General features: G+C 48.2%; 1 protein-coding gene across 5 annotated transcripts in view; it reads right to left on the bottom strand.

Moving 5' to 3' along the window:
- TSPOAP1 (TSPO associated protein 1) overlaps window positions 1–16,124 on the bottom strand; it is a 96,852-nt gene extending 80,728 nt beyond the window's left edge. For all 5 annotated transcript variants that reach the window (XM_026658509.2, XM_026658514.2, XM_026658510.2 and 2 more), the window contains exons 1-3: window positions 16,044–16,124; window positions 14,677–14,781; window positions 14,244–14,294 (exon numbers count right to left, since the gene is read on the bottom strand). In XM_026658509.2, coding sequence (XP_026514294.1) covers window positions 14,244–14,294; window positions 14,677–14,778 — 153 coding nt within the window. In that variant the 5' untranslated portion in view covers window positions 14,779–14,781; window positions 16,044–16,124. The remainder of the gene's footprint in view (window positions 1–14,243; window positions 14,295–14,676; window positions 14,782–16,043) is intronic.
- Between the last annotated feature and the right edge of the window lie 2,180 nt (window positions 16,125–18,304).

Here is an 18,304-nt window from a genome sequence, read left to right on the forward strand (position 1 = left end):
TCAAAAATTGCTTAGAAAAAATAAGATATCTTCAAATCAGCAGGCCCTGATGAAATGCATCCTAGAATACTCAAGGAGCTGACTGAGGCGATATCTGAGCCCATTAGCAATTATCTTTGAAAAATCATGGAAGACAGAAGACATTCCAGAAGACTGGAAAAGGGCAAATATAGTGCCCATTGTGACAAAGTTCCTCCTCTATCTTGGTGGGTCCTGCGCTTATTGGCGGATTTTCTTGCCTCAGAGATTCACCATGTGGGTTGGGGAACAGCCCAGAGACCTTCCCCTCTGGAAGAACCCACAGTCCAGGCCAATTGGGAGGTTTGGGGGGAACCCGGGCCCGCCCTCTATTCCAGGTTCCAGCCCAGGGCCCTGTGGACTGCAGCTCTCTATAGTGCCACCTGTAACAGCTGCATGACAGCTACAACTCCCTGGGCTACTTCCCCATGGCCTCCGCCAAACAACTTCCTTATTCTCACCACAGGACCTTCCTCCTGGTGTCTGACAACGCTTGTGCTCCTCAGTCCTCCAGCAGCACACCCTCACTCTCAACTCCTTGCGCCTCTTGCTCTCAGCTCCTCACATTCACACCACAAACTGAAGTGAGCTCCTTTTAAAACCCAGCTGCCCTGATTAGCCTGCCTTAATTGATTCTAGCAGCTTCTTCTTAATTGGCTCCAGGTGTCCTAATTAGCCTGCCTGCCTTAGCAGGTTCCTGATTACTCTAGTGCAGCCCCTGCTCTGGTCACTCAGGGAACAGAAAACTACTCATCCAGTGACCAGTATATTTGCCCTCTACCAGACTCCTGTACCCCGCTGGTCTGGGTCTGTCACACCATCTACAAAAAGGGAAATAAGGATAACCCAGGGAATTACAGACCAGTCAGCTTAACTTCTGTACCCGGAAAGATAATGAAGCAAATAATTAAGAAATCAGTTTGCAAATACCTAGAAGATAATAAGGTGATAAGTAACAGTCAGCATGGATTTGTCAAGAACAAATCATGTCAAACCAACTTGATAGCTTTCTTTGACAGGGTAACAAGCCTTGTGGATAGGGGGGAAGCGGTAGATGTGGTATATCTTGACTTTAGTAAGGCTTTTGATACTGTCTCGCATGACCTTCTCATAAACGAACAAGGGAAATGCAACCTAGATGGAGCTACTATAAGGTGGATGCATAACTGGTTGGAAAATCATTCCCCGAGAGTAATTATCAATGGTACACAGTCATGCTGGAAGGGCATAACGAGTTGGGTCCCGCAGGGATCAGTTCTGGGTCCAGTTCTGTTCAATATCTTCATCAATGATTTATATAATGGCATAGAGGGTACACTTATAAAGTTTGTGGACGATACCAAGCTGGGAGGGGTTGCAAGTGCTTTGGAGGGTAGGATTAAAATTCAAAATGATCTGGACAAACTGGAGAAATGGTCTGAAGTAAATAGGATGAAATTCAATAAGGACAAATGCAAAGTGCTCCACTTAGGAAGGAACCATCAGTTGCACACATACAAATGGGAAATGACTGCCTAGGAAGGAGTCCTGCGGAAAGGGATCTGGAGGTCATAATGGATCACAAGCTAAATATGAGTCAATAGCGAATGCTATTGCAAAAAAAGCAAATATCATTCTAGGATGTATTAGCAGGAGTTTTGTAAGCAACACATGAGAAGTAATTCTTCCGCTCTACTCCACGCTGATTAGGCCTCAACTGGAGTATTGTGTCCAGTTCTGGGCGCCACATTTCAGGAAAGATGTTGACAAATTGGAGAAAGTCCAGCGAAGAGCAACAAAAATGATTAAAGGTCTAGAAAACATGACCTGTGAGGGAAGATTGAAAAAACTGGGTTTGTTTAGTCTGGAGAAGAGAAGACTGAGAGGGGACATGATAACAGTTTTCAAGTACACCTCTACCCCTATATAACGTGACCAGATATAACACAAATTCGGATATAACGCGGTAAAGCAGCGCTCCGGGGGGGCGGGGCCACGCACTCCGGCGGATCAAAGCAGGTTCAATATAACGTGGTTTCACCTATAACGCGGTAAGATTTTTTGGCTCCCGAGGACAGCGTTATATCGGGGTAGAGGTGTACATAAAAGGTTGTTACAAGGAGGAGGGAGAAAAATTTTTCTTCTTAACCTCTGGGGATGGGACAAGAAGCAACGGGCTTAAATTGCAGCAAGGACAGTTTAGGTTGGACATTAGGAAAAACTTCCTGTCAGGGTGATTAAGCACTGGAATAAATTGCTTAGGGAGGTTGTGGAATCTCCATCATTGGGGATTTTTAAGAGCAGGTTGGACAAACACCTTTCAGGGATGGTCTAGATAATATTTAGTCCTGCCTTGAGTGCAGAGGACTGGACTAGATGACCTCTCGAGGTCCCTTCCCGCCCTATGATTCTATGAACTCCTGACAATGTCTGCATTTTACTTTCGAGGAATTAACCGTTTGCAGCACTTGAGTCCATTCTGTTACTTGACTCACATCACTGGATCAACAGCTTTCACACTTAATACAGTAAGCATGAGAGACCACCCCTAGGCTATTCAACACTGTTAAGACTAACAAATGAGAGCTAGTCAGCTTTGCACTGAGCCAGGTGATCTGATGCCCTGCCCACCTTACAGAAGTTTTTAGATTCTAACAAACCAAAGACTGCTAACTATTCATACCTCTGCCTTTTCCCTGCTCTTCCATGCACAAAGACTGCTGATTCCACCCATTAGCTAACCCCTTATCTGTAAACATAAGTTATCCCACCAATTCCCCTTCTCCTCTAGGGTGTGATCTATACTTAAATCTTAGGTCTATATAGTTACAGCACTCAGGCAGGGAGAGCCGTGCCTGGAGTCAGACTGGAGGAGCAGGGAGCCGAGAGGGGGCAGCCAGGCTCTCAGCGGGGAGCAGGGAGCCAAGACCCTGGGAGGCAGCATGGCTCCCAGAAGGGAGAATTGGGTGGCAGCCCAGCTTGGAGTGGAGACCAGGCAGCAGCCCATCTGAGGAGCAGAGAGGCGGCTTTCTTGTCAATTTCACAGCTCAAGTGGAGTCATGAAACTGACAAGACAGCCAACAGCCGATTTAAGAAACACAGTGATCACCCTAACTACACCCACATAAGCCCTACGCCTCTTGTGGAGGTGGAGTTATGTTGGTGTAGGAGGGCACTTACATCGGCGGGAGCAAGGCTGTAGTGTAGACACTGACATAGTTAGGTTGACATAAGCTGCCGTATGTCAACCTAACTCTGCAGGTAAACCAAGCCAGAGAAGCTGAAAAAATAGAAAACCTGGAAAAGCTCACAAAAACTGAAAAAGCAACCAACCCATTGTGTAGGATTTTTTTCTGAGAAAGAAAAGGTTTAAACAGGTAAGTGCTCTGCTCTATCAAAGCAGCAGCAGTAGCACCCTTTTAATTATTTTAGCTCTACTTTTTAAAGATGACACCATACTAACATGACAGGAATCCATGTCTAACACACACCCCACACAATAGTCAGAGTTAAGCAGCAGCAGGAGGAAAATGCCCTGCTCAATTATCTCAGTACCTGCATGCAATCCAAGGTATTCTGTCAGCAAGGAAAAGAGCAAACAGAGATTTAAAACCACATATCAGCATTTTCATTAACCAAAAATCAAGACACTGCAAAGCATAACAAAATCCTCAGTTTAGGGAACATTCTTCTCCCAATTAGTACACAATAAGTGTTGAGTTCCTCTGAGACACCCCTCCCCCCAGCTGCTAAAAGAAATCCCACAGATTGAAAGCATGAATCAGATTGCTGCTACCTCAGAAACACTCACACTCTCCAAGGGCCTCCATCAAGGGCCTTTTAATTATGAATCTCAAACCCTTTTCTCCCAACCCCACTGGTGGCTGACAATTCCCTGAACTAGCTGCTCTCCTGCATCAGAGCTCCACTTAGTGCTGGAAAGACAGAGGGGTTCAGCGAGCAAGTTACAATGCCCTTATTCTTGGAGCTGAGCCAGCCCTGACACAACTTAGAGCAGCTACCAGGCTGTTCCAAGGGTATGTCTGCACCGCAGGTGAGAGATATCATTCCCTAGTGGGGCAGACGTACACACACTAGCTCTGCCTGAACTAGCATGCTACAAATTGCAGCGCAGCCACAGCAGTAGTTGCTTGGGCTGGCCTCCAAGCACAACCCCAACTGAGGTAAGTCCCCAGTAGCAGCTTTAGAGATCTCAATAATGGGCACATTCTTAAGGAAGGCCACAGAAAAGGCAATGGACCTTGTAGAATCAGTGGTTGAATACTGTGAGATTCGTAACAAAAGTCAATGCAGGCAGATATCCACTTGGAAAACTTCTGGTTAGAGGTTGCAGACCCTTCTGCTCTATCTGCTAGCAAGACGAACAGCCTGTGGGTCTTTCTGAAGGACTCCGTCCTATCCAGACAGAAGGCATGGGCTCTCCTGACGTCAAGGGTGTGCAGCAGTGCCTCCTGGTTACCTAGATGTGGTTTGGGGTGGAAGACAGGGCTGATTGATATGGAACTCGGAAGAAACCTTGTGTAAGAATTTGGGGTGGAGCCTCAGCGTGAGCTCGTCCTTAAAAAAATACTGTGAAAGGGGGGCATGCCACCAGGGCCCCCATTTCTCCAACCCATCGTGCCGACGTGACGCCTATCAGGAATGCCATTTTCATTGACAAATGGAGCAGTGGGGGAGGTCTAGGTTGGATATTAGGAAACACTATTTCACTAGGACTGTGGTGAAGGGTAACAGTGAAATCCTTGCCCATCTTAAACACAAAAAGGAAACTTACAAGAAGTGGAAGATTGGACAAATGACCAGGGAGGAGTATAAAAATATTGCTCAGGCATACAGGGGTGAAATCAGGAGGCCAAATCACACTTGGAGTTGCAGCTAGCAAGGAATGTTAAGAGTAAGAAGAAGGGTTTCTTCAGGTATGTTAGCAACAAGAAGGTCAGGGAAAGTGTGGGCCCCTTACTGAATGAGGGAGGCAACCTAGTGACAGAGGATGTGGAAAAAGCTAATGTACTCAATGCTTTTTTTGCCTCTGTCTTCACGAACAAGGTCAGCTCCCAGACTGCTGCACTGGGCAGCACAGTATGGAGTGGAGGTGACCAGCCCTCTGTGGAGAAAGAAGTGGTTCAGGACTATTTAGAAAAGCTGGATGAGCACAAGTCCATGGGGCTGGATGCTCTGCATCCAAGGGTGCTAAAGGAGTTGGCAGATGTGATTGCAGAGCCATTGGCTATTATCTTTGAAAACTTGTGATGATCAGGGGAGATCCCGGAAGACTGGAAAAAGGCTAATGTAGTGCCCATCTTTAAAAAAGGGAAGGCGGAAGATCCAGGGAACTACAAGCCAGTCAGCCTCACCTCAGTCCCTGGAAAAATCATGGAGCAGGTCCTGAAGGAATCAATTCTGAAGCACTTAGAGGAGAGGAAAGTGATCAGGAACAGTCAGCATGGATTCACCAAGGGCAAGTCATGCCTGACTAACCTAATTGCCTTCTATGATGAGATAACTGGCTCTGTGGATGAGGGGAAAGCAGTGGACATGTTATTCCTTGACTTTAGCAAAGCTTTTGATACAGTCTCCCACAGTATTCTTGCTGGCAAGTTAAAGAAGTATGGGCTGGATGAATGGACTATAAGGTGGATAGAAAGCTGGCTAGGTCATCGGGCTCAACGGGTACTGATCAATGGCTCTATGTCTAGTTGGCAGCCGGTATCAAGCGGACTGCCCCAAGGGTCGGTCCTGGGGCCGGTTTTGTTCTATATCTTCATTAACGATCTGGAGGATGGCGTGGATTGCACCCTCAGCAAGACTGCAGATGACAATAAACGGGGAGGAGTGGTAGATACTCTGGAAGGTAGGATAGGATACAGAGGGTCCTAGACCAATTAGAGGATTGGGCCAAAAGAAATCTGATGAGGTTCAACAAGGACAAGTGCAGAGTCCTGCACTTAGGACGGAAGAATCCCATGCACTGCTATAGAATAGGGGCTGAGCAGTTCTGCAGAAAAGGACCTAGGGGTTACAGTGGACGAGAAGCTGGATAAGAGTCAACAGTGTGCCCTTGTTGCCAAGAAGGCGAACGGCATTTTGGGCTGTATAAGTAGGAGCACTGCCAGCAGATCGAGGGACATGATCATTCCCCTCTATTCAGCATTGGTGAGGCCTCATCTGGAGTACTGTGTCCAGTTTTGGGCCCCACACTACAAGGATGTGGAAAAATTGGAAACAGTCCAGCGAAGGGCAACAAAAATGATTAGGGGGCTGGAGCACATGACTTATGAGGAGAGGTTGAGGGAACGTGGATTATTTAGTCTGCAGAAAAGAAGAATGAGGGGGATTTGATAGCTGCTTTCAACTACCTGAAAGGGGGTTCCAAAGAAGAGGGATCTAGACTGTTCTCAGTGGTACCAGTGGACAGAACGAGGAGTAATGGTCTCAAGTTGCAGTTGGGGAGGTTTAGGGTGGATATTAGGAAAAGCTTTTTCACTAGGAAGGTGATGAAGCACTGGAATGGGTTACCTAGGGAGGTGGTCGAATCTCCTTCCTTAACAAAGCCCTGGCTGGGATGATTTAGTTGGGGTTGGTCCTGCTTTGAGCAGGGGGTTGGACTAGATGACCTCCTGAGGTCTCTTCCAACCCTAACCTTCTATGATTTCCTCCCCAGTAGATATAGACCCTTATGGTCTTTTTCATGAGGTGTGGTTTTAGCCTGATGCTGCCTTCCATGTTCATTAACTGTGTCAACTACCGAGGAGTTAGGTGAGGGATAGAAAAATAAAAATTTGAGTCCTTTGTTGGGACATAATACTTCTTATCCACTCTCCTGCATGTAGGTGGAATAGAAGTTGGGGTGTGCGAGATGATCTTCTCTGGGTCCAGAAGAGCTTCGTTAACAGGCAGGGCTATGTGGGCCGATGAGGGTGAGTGGAGGATATCAAGTAGCTTATGATGAGGCTCTTTCATTTCCTCAAGAGGAATCTGCAAGGAGTTTGCAACTCTCTTGACCAGGTCCTGGAAGTGCTTAAAATCATCCGCCAGGGATGGAGGAGGAGACATGACTGTTTCATCCAGACATGAAGAGATGCTGGCCATGCTCCTCAAAGGATTCCTCTTGAGTGTCAGGTCTCCTGGAGGGAGGAGGTGATGCAGATTGCCTCTCTCTATGACAGGTGGTGCTCAATGCTCTGGAAAATTGTTAGCGATAAGCCACCCAAGGGTCCCAATATGGCCAATGAGGAAGTGCATAAGGCATAAGAGGAGACACCCAAGGGTGCTCATACCAACGAGGCATTGGTGGCAATCCTGGGCCACAAGCAGTTGCAGCTTCAGCAGAGGCTTCTGGAAAGGGGCCTTTATAGGAGTGAGGGGAAGAACACTGAATTGACACTTGAGACACCAAAGTAAGATCTTCATCAGAATCCTCTTCCTCAAGCTCACTCTGAAATGGTGGAGAGCATGGAGAGACCTGATATGAAACCATCGGTACTGGGCAAACTTCAGGCAATCTCGATGTTCTCTGTACTGACAGCACATCTCAACAGAGCAGCAGAGAATCGGGCATCTCAGATGCAGCCAGCTTCCAGGGAAAACACAACTCCTGTGGTACCAAGAGTGTTATTGGTACCGAGCCTGTAGTCTGCCCCAAGGTGATCGTGGCCAAAGGCGCTAATGGTACCATAGGGCTCGGCGTTTGGAGAGAACCACAGTTGCTGACAGTACTGAAGGCCTTGCGCACTCTGAGGGAAGTGCAGTCAGAGCCATTTGTTACCGAGGAAGCAGAGGAAGAGCTCTTCTCGCAGCCTCCATCCATTAACAATATCCATGATCTCTCTGGGCCCAAGGCTTTGCCAACTTTTGGTCTAGCCATGCCCTGGGTACCTAAGGAATCAGCAGCCTTGTGGGTACCCAACTGGAGAGCCAATGGCACAGGGGTAGCTGAAGAAACCAACAATCTCGGCATTTAGAGGTAGATTCTCTACCTGGTGAGCCAGGGGCACATTCCTTTGAGGGTTAATGAGAGGAGTCATGTGTCCTCCTCTTAGAAGCCATGGAGGCAACAGACTTGCTCAGAGACCGGCGTACAGTGTGGGGATCCCGTGGACTGGGTCAGAAGCCGGGCATAAAGAGCTCTCCATCATGAGGAGGCGAAGCGTTATCTCTCTGTTTTTTCTGGCTCTTGATTTCAGTGCCAGACAACAGTTGCACTTCTAGGCAACATGTGATTCCCCGAGGCAACAGATGCAGCGGGAGTGCCAGTCGCTGACCGGGATCTCCTCCCCGCAAGACTGACAACATTTGAAGCCAGGAGAACCGGGCATAACCTCCCCATAAAGAATACTACTAACTAACTAGTACATATCTAAATGCAATACAAGAGAAAAGAAAAGAAAAAAAATTCTCAAAAAAAGAAAAAAAAGAAGAGATAAGAAGCTATACTACTACTATTTACTAACTATTGAAACTAACATTAATACTCTGACTAACTATTAATAAGAAAAGAGGATAAAGTTGAGGAAATCTCTATGGGACAACTGCCAGAGCTCCGTCTCAGGCCAAGGTGATCGAGAAGGAACTGAAAGCATTTCTCTTGCGCAGTGCTATACAACAACAGCACGGGACACGAGACTGCCTAACACACATGCACAGGCCAAATGGACACTGTTATGAGAAATCTCCAAACACAGGCACAGGGGGTGCTAGCACACCTAGAGTGGAGCACCCATCAGGACACTACTCAAAGAAGAATTATTAGCTCAAGATCTTGGCCTTATGGAACAGACATTGAACTGAAGTTTCATTAGCAGCCAGAGAAAGAGTAAAGACAGGCAATAATCTACACAGTGGAGTCATCTTCTAAATATCATTTTACTAGTGAGCACATGCTTACAGCAGGGAAGTGAGGACAAATCTCTGTTCAGAATTAAGGCTATGCTGAAAAGCAATACACACATATTATAATTTGGGAATACACAGTTAAGGCACCCAAGCAGCATTAACTCTGCCCTGCAGTGACACCAGACAATAACTATAATTATGTTTATAGCTTTTTAATGTTTGTGGCCCTGGATTAGATTTAAATGGTTTTTTAAAACAGATTTTTTCTCTCTCTCTTTTTCCTTCCTAGAGTCACTGGATTGCAGTGCAGCTCCTCATCTGCCAGGTAGAGACATGTGGGACTTCAATCACCCTGATATCTGCTGGGAGAGCAATACAGCAATGCACAGACAATCCAGGAAGTTTTTGGAGAGTGTTGGGGACAACTTCCTGGCGCAAGTGCTGGAGGAACCAACTAGGGGCCGTGCTCCTCTTGACCTGCTGCTCACAAACAGGGAAGAATTGGTAGGGGAAGGAGAAGTGGGTGGCAACCTGAGCAGCAGTGACCATGAGATGGTTGAGTTCAGGATCCTGACACAAGGAAGAGAGGAGAGCAGCAGAATATGGACCTTGGGCTTCAGAAAATCAGACTTGGACTCCCTCAGGGAACTGATGGGCAGGATCCCCTGGGAGGCTAATATGAGGGGGAAAGGAGTCCAGGAGAGCTGGCTGTATTTTAAAGAAGCCTTATTGAGGGCGCAGGAACAAACTATCCCAGTGTGCAGAAAGAATAGCAAATATGGCAAGCGACCAGCTTGGCTTAACAGTGAAATCTTCGGTGAGCTTAAACAAAAAAAGGAAGTTTACAAGAAGTGGAAACTTGGACAGCTGACTACGAAGGAATATAAAAATATTGCTCGAGCATGCAGGAGTGTAAGCACAATTGGAGTTGCAGCTAGCAAGGGATGTGAAGGGTAACAAGAAGGGTTTCTACAGGTATGTTAGCAACAAGAAGGTCAGGGAAAGTGTGGGACTCTTACTGAATGAGGGAGGCAACCTAGTGACAGACGATGTGGAAAAAGTTGAAGTACCCAATGCTTTTTTTGCCTCTGTCTTCACAGACAAGGTCAGCTCCCAGACTGCTGCACAGGGACATCCTTAGGCATACACAGAATACGCAACTGCGTAGGGCCCCACAACATTTGGGGCACCAAATTGCCCCAAATTTCGTGGTGCCCTACACAGCTGCGTGTTTCGTATGTGGCAGTGCCCGCGAACAGCCCCATTCCCCAGCTGGCCCATGGGGTGCCCCCACTGCCAGGGGCAGGGACATTCCTGGGGCAGGGTGGGGGGCCCAGGACAACTCCCTCCGCCCCTGCCCCGCCTCTTCCTGCCCCCACCCTGTCCCCATTTTCCACCCCTTCTCCCAAGCCCCCTCCCCCAGCGGGGGGCCTGGCGCTGGCAGCAGGGGTCAGGCCTGCCCCCGCACTCACCGGTGGTGACGGGAAGCAGAGCAACCCAGCGCCAGCCCGCTCCACTCCTCTGGCTCCCCGCTGTGTCGCTCCACTTCCGGTGAGTGCGGGGGCACGGACCCCTCCCCAAAGGGACACGGCTGGGGTGGGGGAAGCGGAGCAGGCTGGCGCTGGGTCATTCTGCTTCCTGCTGCCAGCACCAGGCCCCCCACTAATCCCCCGGTCAGCTCTGGGCCTGTGGGGCCCCCCACAGCTCCTGCCTCCACGGCCCTGCAGACCTTGAGCGCAGCCCAGACCCTCAGCGGGCTGCAGCAGGTGCTTGGGCTGCGTAGGACACCATAATTGGTAGGGACGGGGCTGACTGGGCAGCACAGAATGGGGAGGAGGTGAGCAGCCCTCAGTGGTGAAAGAACAGGTTAAGGACTATTTAGAAAAAGCTGGACATGCACAAGTCCATGAGGCCAGATGCAATGCTTCCGAGGGTGCTGAGGGAGTTGGCTGATATGATTGCAGAGCCATTGGCCATTATCTTTGAAAATTCATGGCAATCGGGGGAGGTCCCGGACAATTGGAAAAAGGTAAATGTAGTGCCCATCTTTAAAAAAGGGAAGGAGGAGAATCCAGGGAACTATGGACCAGTCAGCCTCACCTCAGTCCCTGGAAAAATCATGGAGCAGGTCCTCAAGGAATCCATTTTGAAGCACTTGGAGGACCAACGTGATTGCCTTCTATGATGAGATAACTGGCTCTGTGGATGTGGGGAAAGCGGTGGACATGATATACCTTCATTTTAGCAAAGATTTGATACGGTTTCCCACAGTATTCTTGCAAGCAAGTTAAAGAAGTATGGGCTGGATGAATGGACTATAAGGTGGATAGAAAGCTAGCTAGATCGTCGGGTCAATGGGTAGTGAGCAATGGCTTGATGTGTAGTTAGGGGCAGCCGGTATCAAGCGGAGTGCCCCAAGGGTTGGTCCTGGGGCCGGTTTTGTTCAACATCTTCATTAATGATCTGGAGGATGGGATGGATTGCACCCTCAGCAAGTTTGTGGATGACACTTAGCTGGGGGGAGAGGTAGATACACTAGAGGGTAAGGATAGGGTCCAGAGTGACCTAGACAAATTGGAGGATTGGGCCAAAAGAAACCTGATGAGGTTCAACAAGGACAAGTAGAGAGTCCTGCACTTAGGAAGGAAGAATCCCATGCATTGCTACAGGCTGGGGACCGACTGGCTAAGTGGCAGTTCTGCAGAAAAGGACCTGGGGAGTACAGTGGACAAGAAGTTGGATATGAGTCAACAGTGTGCCCTTGTTGACAAGAAGGCTAACGGCATATTGGGCTGCATTAGTAGGAGCATTGCCAGCGGATCAAGGGAAGTGATTATTCCCCTCTATTCGGCACTGGTGAGGCCACAGCTGGAGTATTTCATCCAGTTTTGGGCCCCCCACTACAGAAAGGATGTGGGCAAATTGGAGAGAGTCCAGTGGAGGGCAATGAAAATGATTAGGGGGCTGGGGCACATGACTTCTGAGGAGAGGCTGAGGGAACTGGGCTTATTTAGTCTGCAGAAAAGAAGAGTGAGGGGGGGGTTGATAGCAGCCTTCAACTATCTGAAGGGGGGTTCCAAAGAGGATGCAGCTAGGCTGTTCTCAGTGGTGGCAGATGACAGAACAAGGAGAAATGGTCTCAAGTTGCAGCGGGGGAGGTCTAGGTTGGATATTAGGAAACACTATTTCACTGGGAGGGTGGTGAAGCACTGGAATGGGTTACCTAGGGAGGTGGTGGAATCTCCATCCTTAGGGCTGGACTACACTGGGTGGGGGGGTCGATGTAAGATACGCAACTTCAGCTACGGAAATAGCGTAGCTGAAGTCGACATATCTTATTTCGACTTAACTCCCGTCCTCACGGCGCGGGATCGACGGCCGCCGCTCCTCCGTCGACTCCGCTACCGCCGCTCGCCCTGGTGGAGTTCTGGAGTCGATGGGAGCGCGTTCGGGGATCAATATATCACCTCTAGACGAGAAGCGATATATCGATCCCCGATAGATCGATTACTACCCGCCAATTCGGCGGGTAGTCTGGACGTACCCTTAGAGGCTTTTAAGGCCCGGCTTTACAAAGCCCTGGCTGGAATGATTTAGTTGGGGTTGGTCCTCCTTTGAGCAGGGGGTTGGACTGGGTGGCCTCCTAGGGTCTCTTCCAACCCTAATCTTCTACGATTCTATGACAAAGGATCACCAACTGCTGGAGCCTCCTGACAGGCATAACCAACATCTTAGACAAAGAATGAATCTCCCCTTCTTCCTTCAAACATGCAATAGTCTAACCCAAACTGAAAAACGGCACCTTGGAGCTAGTGGACCTAGCTAACTATTGCAAATATTAAATCTTTCTTCCCTAAACAAGAAGCTTTATCCTAGACATGCCACAATCCAGATTCAGGTCAGCAATTGGTAAGGAAACAGACAGCAGCACTGGTGGTCAGTCTCTTGTGTCAATGGAACGCTGATATCCATTCCCAAACCTCTGGATTCTGCAGCATTCAACACAGTCAGCCACAAGACATTGCTGTCCCATCTAAGCAAGGTGGCAGGGGCCAATGAAAGAACTAGAATAGTCTGACCGCTTCCTGGAGGAACATGCCCAAGGGTCATTATGTGAACCTGCACCTTCACCCCCAGGCCTCTCACTTGTGGAGCTCCACAATGATCTATTCAACTCAAAATGCAGCAGCCTGCTGAACTGGTGAGACATCACAAGGTCAAATGTCAACAAGAGGCAGCTGAGACACAGCTCTAGCTGTTTACCCTTTACAACAGACAACAGTGCCATTGTCACCAGGCTAACCTAGATGCCCCAGAACCGAGATGAAAAAGGGTTAGTTAGAGCTCCTGGTTGGCAGAGGAGAACTCTGTGAAGGGTGCAGCCATGGCGCAGTCTCCACCAGTCGAAGACACATACCCATACCTGCTCAGCTGACTTCACAGTTTCTAATAGACTCCTCACTGACACCAAGCTCTCACAGAGCCGAGGTCACACGAAATGTATTTTGCCATTTCTGATTGTGTTCCATCACTGGAGAGGAAGAGCTGGCTTCAGCAGCACATACCTTCATTACCCTCCAACTGCACTGTAAGAAAGCAGCTTACTTGGGCTTGGAAGCTTCAGCACTGAGAAAATTACAACTGATGGAGAATGCAGCAGCTCACTCCCTGGGCATCAAACCTGACTCTCACTCATTGCACTGGATTCCCCTAAATCATCACATCAAGTTGAAACTGTTGGTCCTTTGTCATCATGCCTCTAAATAGTTTGGGCCCAGGTTATCTAAGAGATCACCTCATGCGTAGGATCAAAACTATGGTCATCACTTCTCTCCACTCGCATAATGGAGTTGGCTACCACAACGCTAAAGCTTGTTTGTGCAGGGGGCAGAGCACTGGGGGGGACTGGCACTTTGGGGGACTGTGGCATTCGTTCCTGCCGGATGAAAGAACTACCTCAAACCTCACCACTTTCCGTTCCAAGAGCTAAGCCGCATCTTTGCTGTGTCTCCTGTAATAACAGCATAGATCACATAACGTAAAAACCAACCAACCAAAAACCCATATGCAGAATGTCATGGAGAAGGGTGCAGACATGACAGTTATGTTGCTTAATGCATCACTGGAAGATGTACAGACACCACAGTGATGGTCATTGTCTGAAAACCTGAACTGAGTAAACAGTCTTAGGGCAGATTTTCCAAGAGGATCAGTATGCCAGGTGTCAAGCTCTTGAAAGCGTGCGCCACACTGTAGTGAGACCGGTCTACCACTTGCAGTGTTTGCTAGGGAACATTCTGACCCAGGAACATCAGCCCACAGAGAAACGAAGTGTTAAAGCTATTAGAGACCAAGTTTGCAGACACCTGCCTGATTTTGCCTTTCCATCTTACCTCTAGTAGCTGTACTGCTCCTTCATGTTCCCTTTTTGCCTCTGCCTGGGCCTGAAGTCAAACAAGAGACAAGGAGTTACTGATCAAACACCCCTCAGAAAGCTCACTTCCGCTGTCAGCATCTCAATAGGCAGCAAGATAGATTTAAAAGCCTGAATAGAACAACAGGACCGGAGACATCCTTGCTCTATGGACAAAGAGCCTTTGCAGATTAGAATTGTCATGCATGAGAACAGCCCCTTGTAGTGCCCAGGTATCAGAGTTGCCCCTGGCACAGACACACTTCCCTGGATTAGTTTATCTGGTAAACTCACACATACCTCCTCCCTGCACAGTCCCGCCAAGGAGACAATGCAGGAGTTCCATCTCTTTCCAGGGGGGATTCAGAGAGTTAAAGGGTCCATTTTCTCATTGTCTCGCACTCGCTGCATACCTGCTGCAACCATCTGACTTCCTCTTGTTTCTCCTGCAGTGCTAGCTGGGCTTCCTCGTGTTCAGCCTCCAGCTGCTGCCTTCGCTCAGCCACATCTCTCATATGCTGGAGAAGAAGTCACACACAATTTAGGGGAGGCATTGTCGAAGCGTTGCCTCTCGGAGCTCTACTGAGGGCCTCATCCTCCATGCTTTCCTGATGGCAATTAACAGACCGTGTGTTTTTCACAGACTAATTAAAAAGGGGGGAGGTTACTTTCAGGGGCGGAGTTCCAGCACATACTGGGCAGATCCTTGGCCTCCCAAAGTGCTCTCCAAGCCACGCCAGCAATATGAACAGGGTTCATAGCGGCCTCATGCAGCTTTACACCACCAGCTTCCCCCTCAGACGCAGAGTGCATGTAGAGGAGTTGTATGCCAGGTATGCTAAGAGGGCAAGGCCATCACACACAGCACTCTGGCCAGTCCTCAGCCGGCAAAGCAGTCCCTGTGGGACCACAGCAGCCAGCATAATTTAGAGTCACTCTCGACAGACAAGGGACTTGTCAAAAACCAGATATCTGAAATGAGAACCTTCTTGTAGAAGCCAGAGGAGCCCAGTTTGAGAAACTCCCTAAGTAGGGAAAGCCACCAACAGCGAACTCCTTACCTGAGGAGGTTGTGAAGGCTAGGACTATAACAGTGTTTAAAAGAGAACTGGATAAATTCATGGAGGTTAAGTCCATTAATGGCTATTAGCCAGGATGGGTAAGGAATGGTGTCCCTAGCCTCTGTTTGTCAGAGGATGGAGATAGATGGCAGGAGAGAGATCACTTGATCATTACCTGTTAGGTTCACTCCCTCTGGGGCACCTGGCATTGACCACTGTCGGTAGACAGGATCCTGGGCTAGATGGACCTTTGGTCTGACCCAGTACGGCCGTTCTTATGAAACTATACATAGGTGACCCAAACAAATCATGCGAACATACTGCAGGAAATCAACCGCCACCCCTCCAACCTGGCTGCCTTCCACTGTATCGCAGCCCAGGTGGGCTCCCAGCCTAACAGTCTATTGTCTGTGGTGACCAAGGAGCACCAGGGAATCATGATGCATCGTAAATCTCCAACTGCAATAGGAAATTATAGCAATCACTTCTCTCCCATATTACCCACAGCCAAGGAGACACATTCATAAGTCTCTCTTCTTGCTGCTTATGGCAGACCTTAGACATTGCTCTAACAGACCCTCTTGAAATAGCATTAAATTAACTAGATCACTAGCTTAGATAGACCAAACGCTGTAAGAGAGGGGGAACTTCATGTCCTTTCCTGATCAAACCAATCAAAACAGTGTTTAGCCTTTTCAAAGGCTCTGGATCTGACTAACCTTCAGCACCTGCTCTAGATTCTCCAGCTTGGTTTGGAGTCCTTGGCTCTTCTGAAGAGCAGAATCCCGTTCCTTAGTAACTAAAACAACCTGCAACTTCAGGTCAGCATTTTCAAATTCCACCTGTGGAGAGAGGATAGTGTATTAGCCTCAGGCACACTTTGTATAAATAATAGAGGGCCATCATTTTTCACAGTTTGAACCACATCTTAAACTTAGACACACCTTCCATTGGCAGGGACATGAACCTATGCCTTTTACTCTCCTGTTGGCAACCACGGGACCACCACATCTCCTCCCATCCCATTGGCAGTCATGTGAACGCACCGCTCCTCCCATTTGTGGTCAAACATAACATTAGGAAAATATTCATATATTTGTATCTTTCTTAATTATGACTAATGGTTATTCACACAGCCTGCATTTGCTACTGAAGTCATCTCCCGTCTCATATGTGGGGCTTTCTGAACATGATTTATGCTGGAGAGACGGTGGAGAGCCAAGCTGCACAACCTGGACACAACAAGAATAAACACAGAGATTTGTGCTTCGGGTTGAACGGAACTGTAACCGGACGTACTGTGTTCTCCCCTACATTCACCATATGAAGTGCTGATGGTTAGTCTTTAGAGCTAATCAGAATGAACTATGACTTGGGTATTATGAGCAACTAAGATCACCAGTGTAAGGGTATTGCTCCCTTTCTGACAGATGGCTTGTGACGATCTAGGAAGTCCTAACCATGGGGAAAATGACCAGTCTTCAGTGTGAAACCCAGTGCAAAGTTTGGCTTTTTGCCTCACTCATGCCGAGAGAAGGAGCTGAGTTAAGAAACCACATCTTTGAGGGATCCTGCCCCCTATACAAATCCCCTTTATCAATTCCCACCCACTTATGCACATTTTAAATCTTTCCTTTACTCGTTAGTGTGTGCCTTATGGTTACCTTAATGCCTGCAGCCAATATGATGAATTATTTTCTTTCTTTTTTCCTTGCTGCTCTGTGCATCTGTATGATTTTGATTTTCCTGTTTGTTATGACCACTGTGCAGTTATTTACTCGGAGTAATGCCAGAGAGCGCAGTCACGTCCTAAAAAGCCAGTCTCCAAAGTTGGCACCATAATTACCCCGCCCTGTACCCTTAGGGGGGTTCACACCAGGAGTGCAGCTGGTGTTGCTTCAGGATTTCCATCAAGCAAAGGCAGCTGTAAATTGCACTTGGGTCTCTTCCCTGCTCCCTGGGGTACACCCTGCCCTCAGCCAGCTCTACCCTCCCCCTTATGCCCCAGCTATGGAAAAAAGTTTATGGCCACTTTCCTTCACTGTAACCACCCCATGGTGGAATCCACCACCCTGTACAAGGCCCCTCATCAAGCACTACAACAGCAGAAATCACCGTGGGGAATCACAGAATCATAAAAAGGTAGGACTGGAAGGGACCTCAAGAGATCATCAAGTCCAGGCCCCTGCGCTGGGGCAGGACCGAGTAAACCCAGACCATCGCTGACAGGTGTTTGTCCAACCTGGTCTTAAAAACTTCCAGTGACGGGGATTCCACAACCTCCCTTGGAAGCCTGTTGCAGAGCTTAACTACCCTTACAGCTAGAAAGTTTTTCCTATTGTCGAACCTAAATCTCCCTTGCTGTAGATTAAGCCCATGACTTCTCATCTTCTCTTCAGTGGATATGGAGGACAATTGATCACTGTCCTCTTTATAACAGCCCTTCACATATTTGAAGATTGGTACCAGGTCCCCCTCTGTCTTCTTTTCTCAGGACTAACCAGGCCCAGTTGTTTTGTTTTTAACCTTTCCCCATAGGTCAGGGTTTCTAAACCTTTTAACATTTGTGTTGCTCTGCTCTGGGCTCTCTCCAGTTTGTCCACATTTTCCCTAAAGTGTGGTGCCCAGAACAGGACCCAGCATTCCAGCTGAGGCCATGGGCAGCGCGTGCACCCCTGTTCAGGGAGGCTAGCCCCCTTCCCTGCCTCTTCCGCCCAAGGCTATAAGCCCCAGATCCTTTTCTGCAGTACTATCACCTAATCAGTTATTCCCCTTTTTGTAGTTGTGCATTTGATTTTTTCCTTCCTAAGTGTAGCACTTTGCACTTGTTTACTGAATTTCATCTTGTTGAATTCAGACCAATTCTCGAATTTCCCAAGGTCGTTTTGAATTCTTATCCTGTCCTCCAAAGTGCTAGCAACCCCTCCCAGCCTGGTGTCGCCTGCACATTTTATAAGCACACTCTCCACTCCATTATCCA

This window comes from Terrapene carolina, unplaced genomic scaffold, assembly GCF_002925995.2.
Source record: "Terrapene carolina triunguis isolate 2854851 unplaced genomic scaffold, T_m_triunguis-2.0 Scaffold454, whole genome shotgun sequence".
NCBI lineage: Eukaryota > Metazoa > Chordata > Testudines > Emydidae > Terrapene > Terrapene triunguis.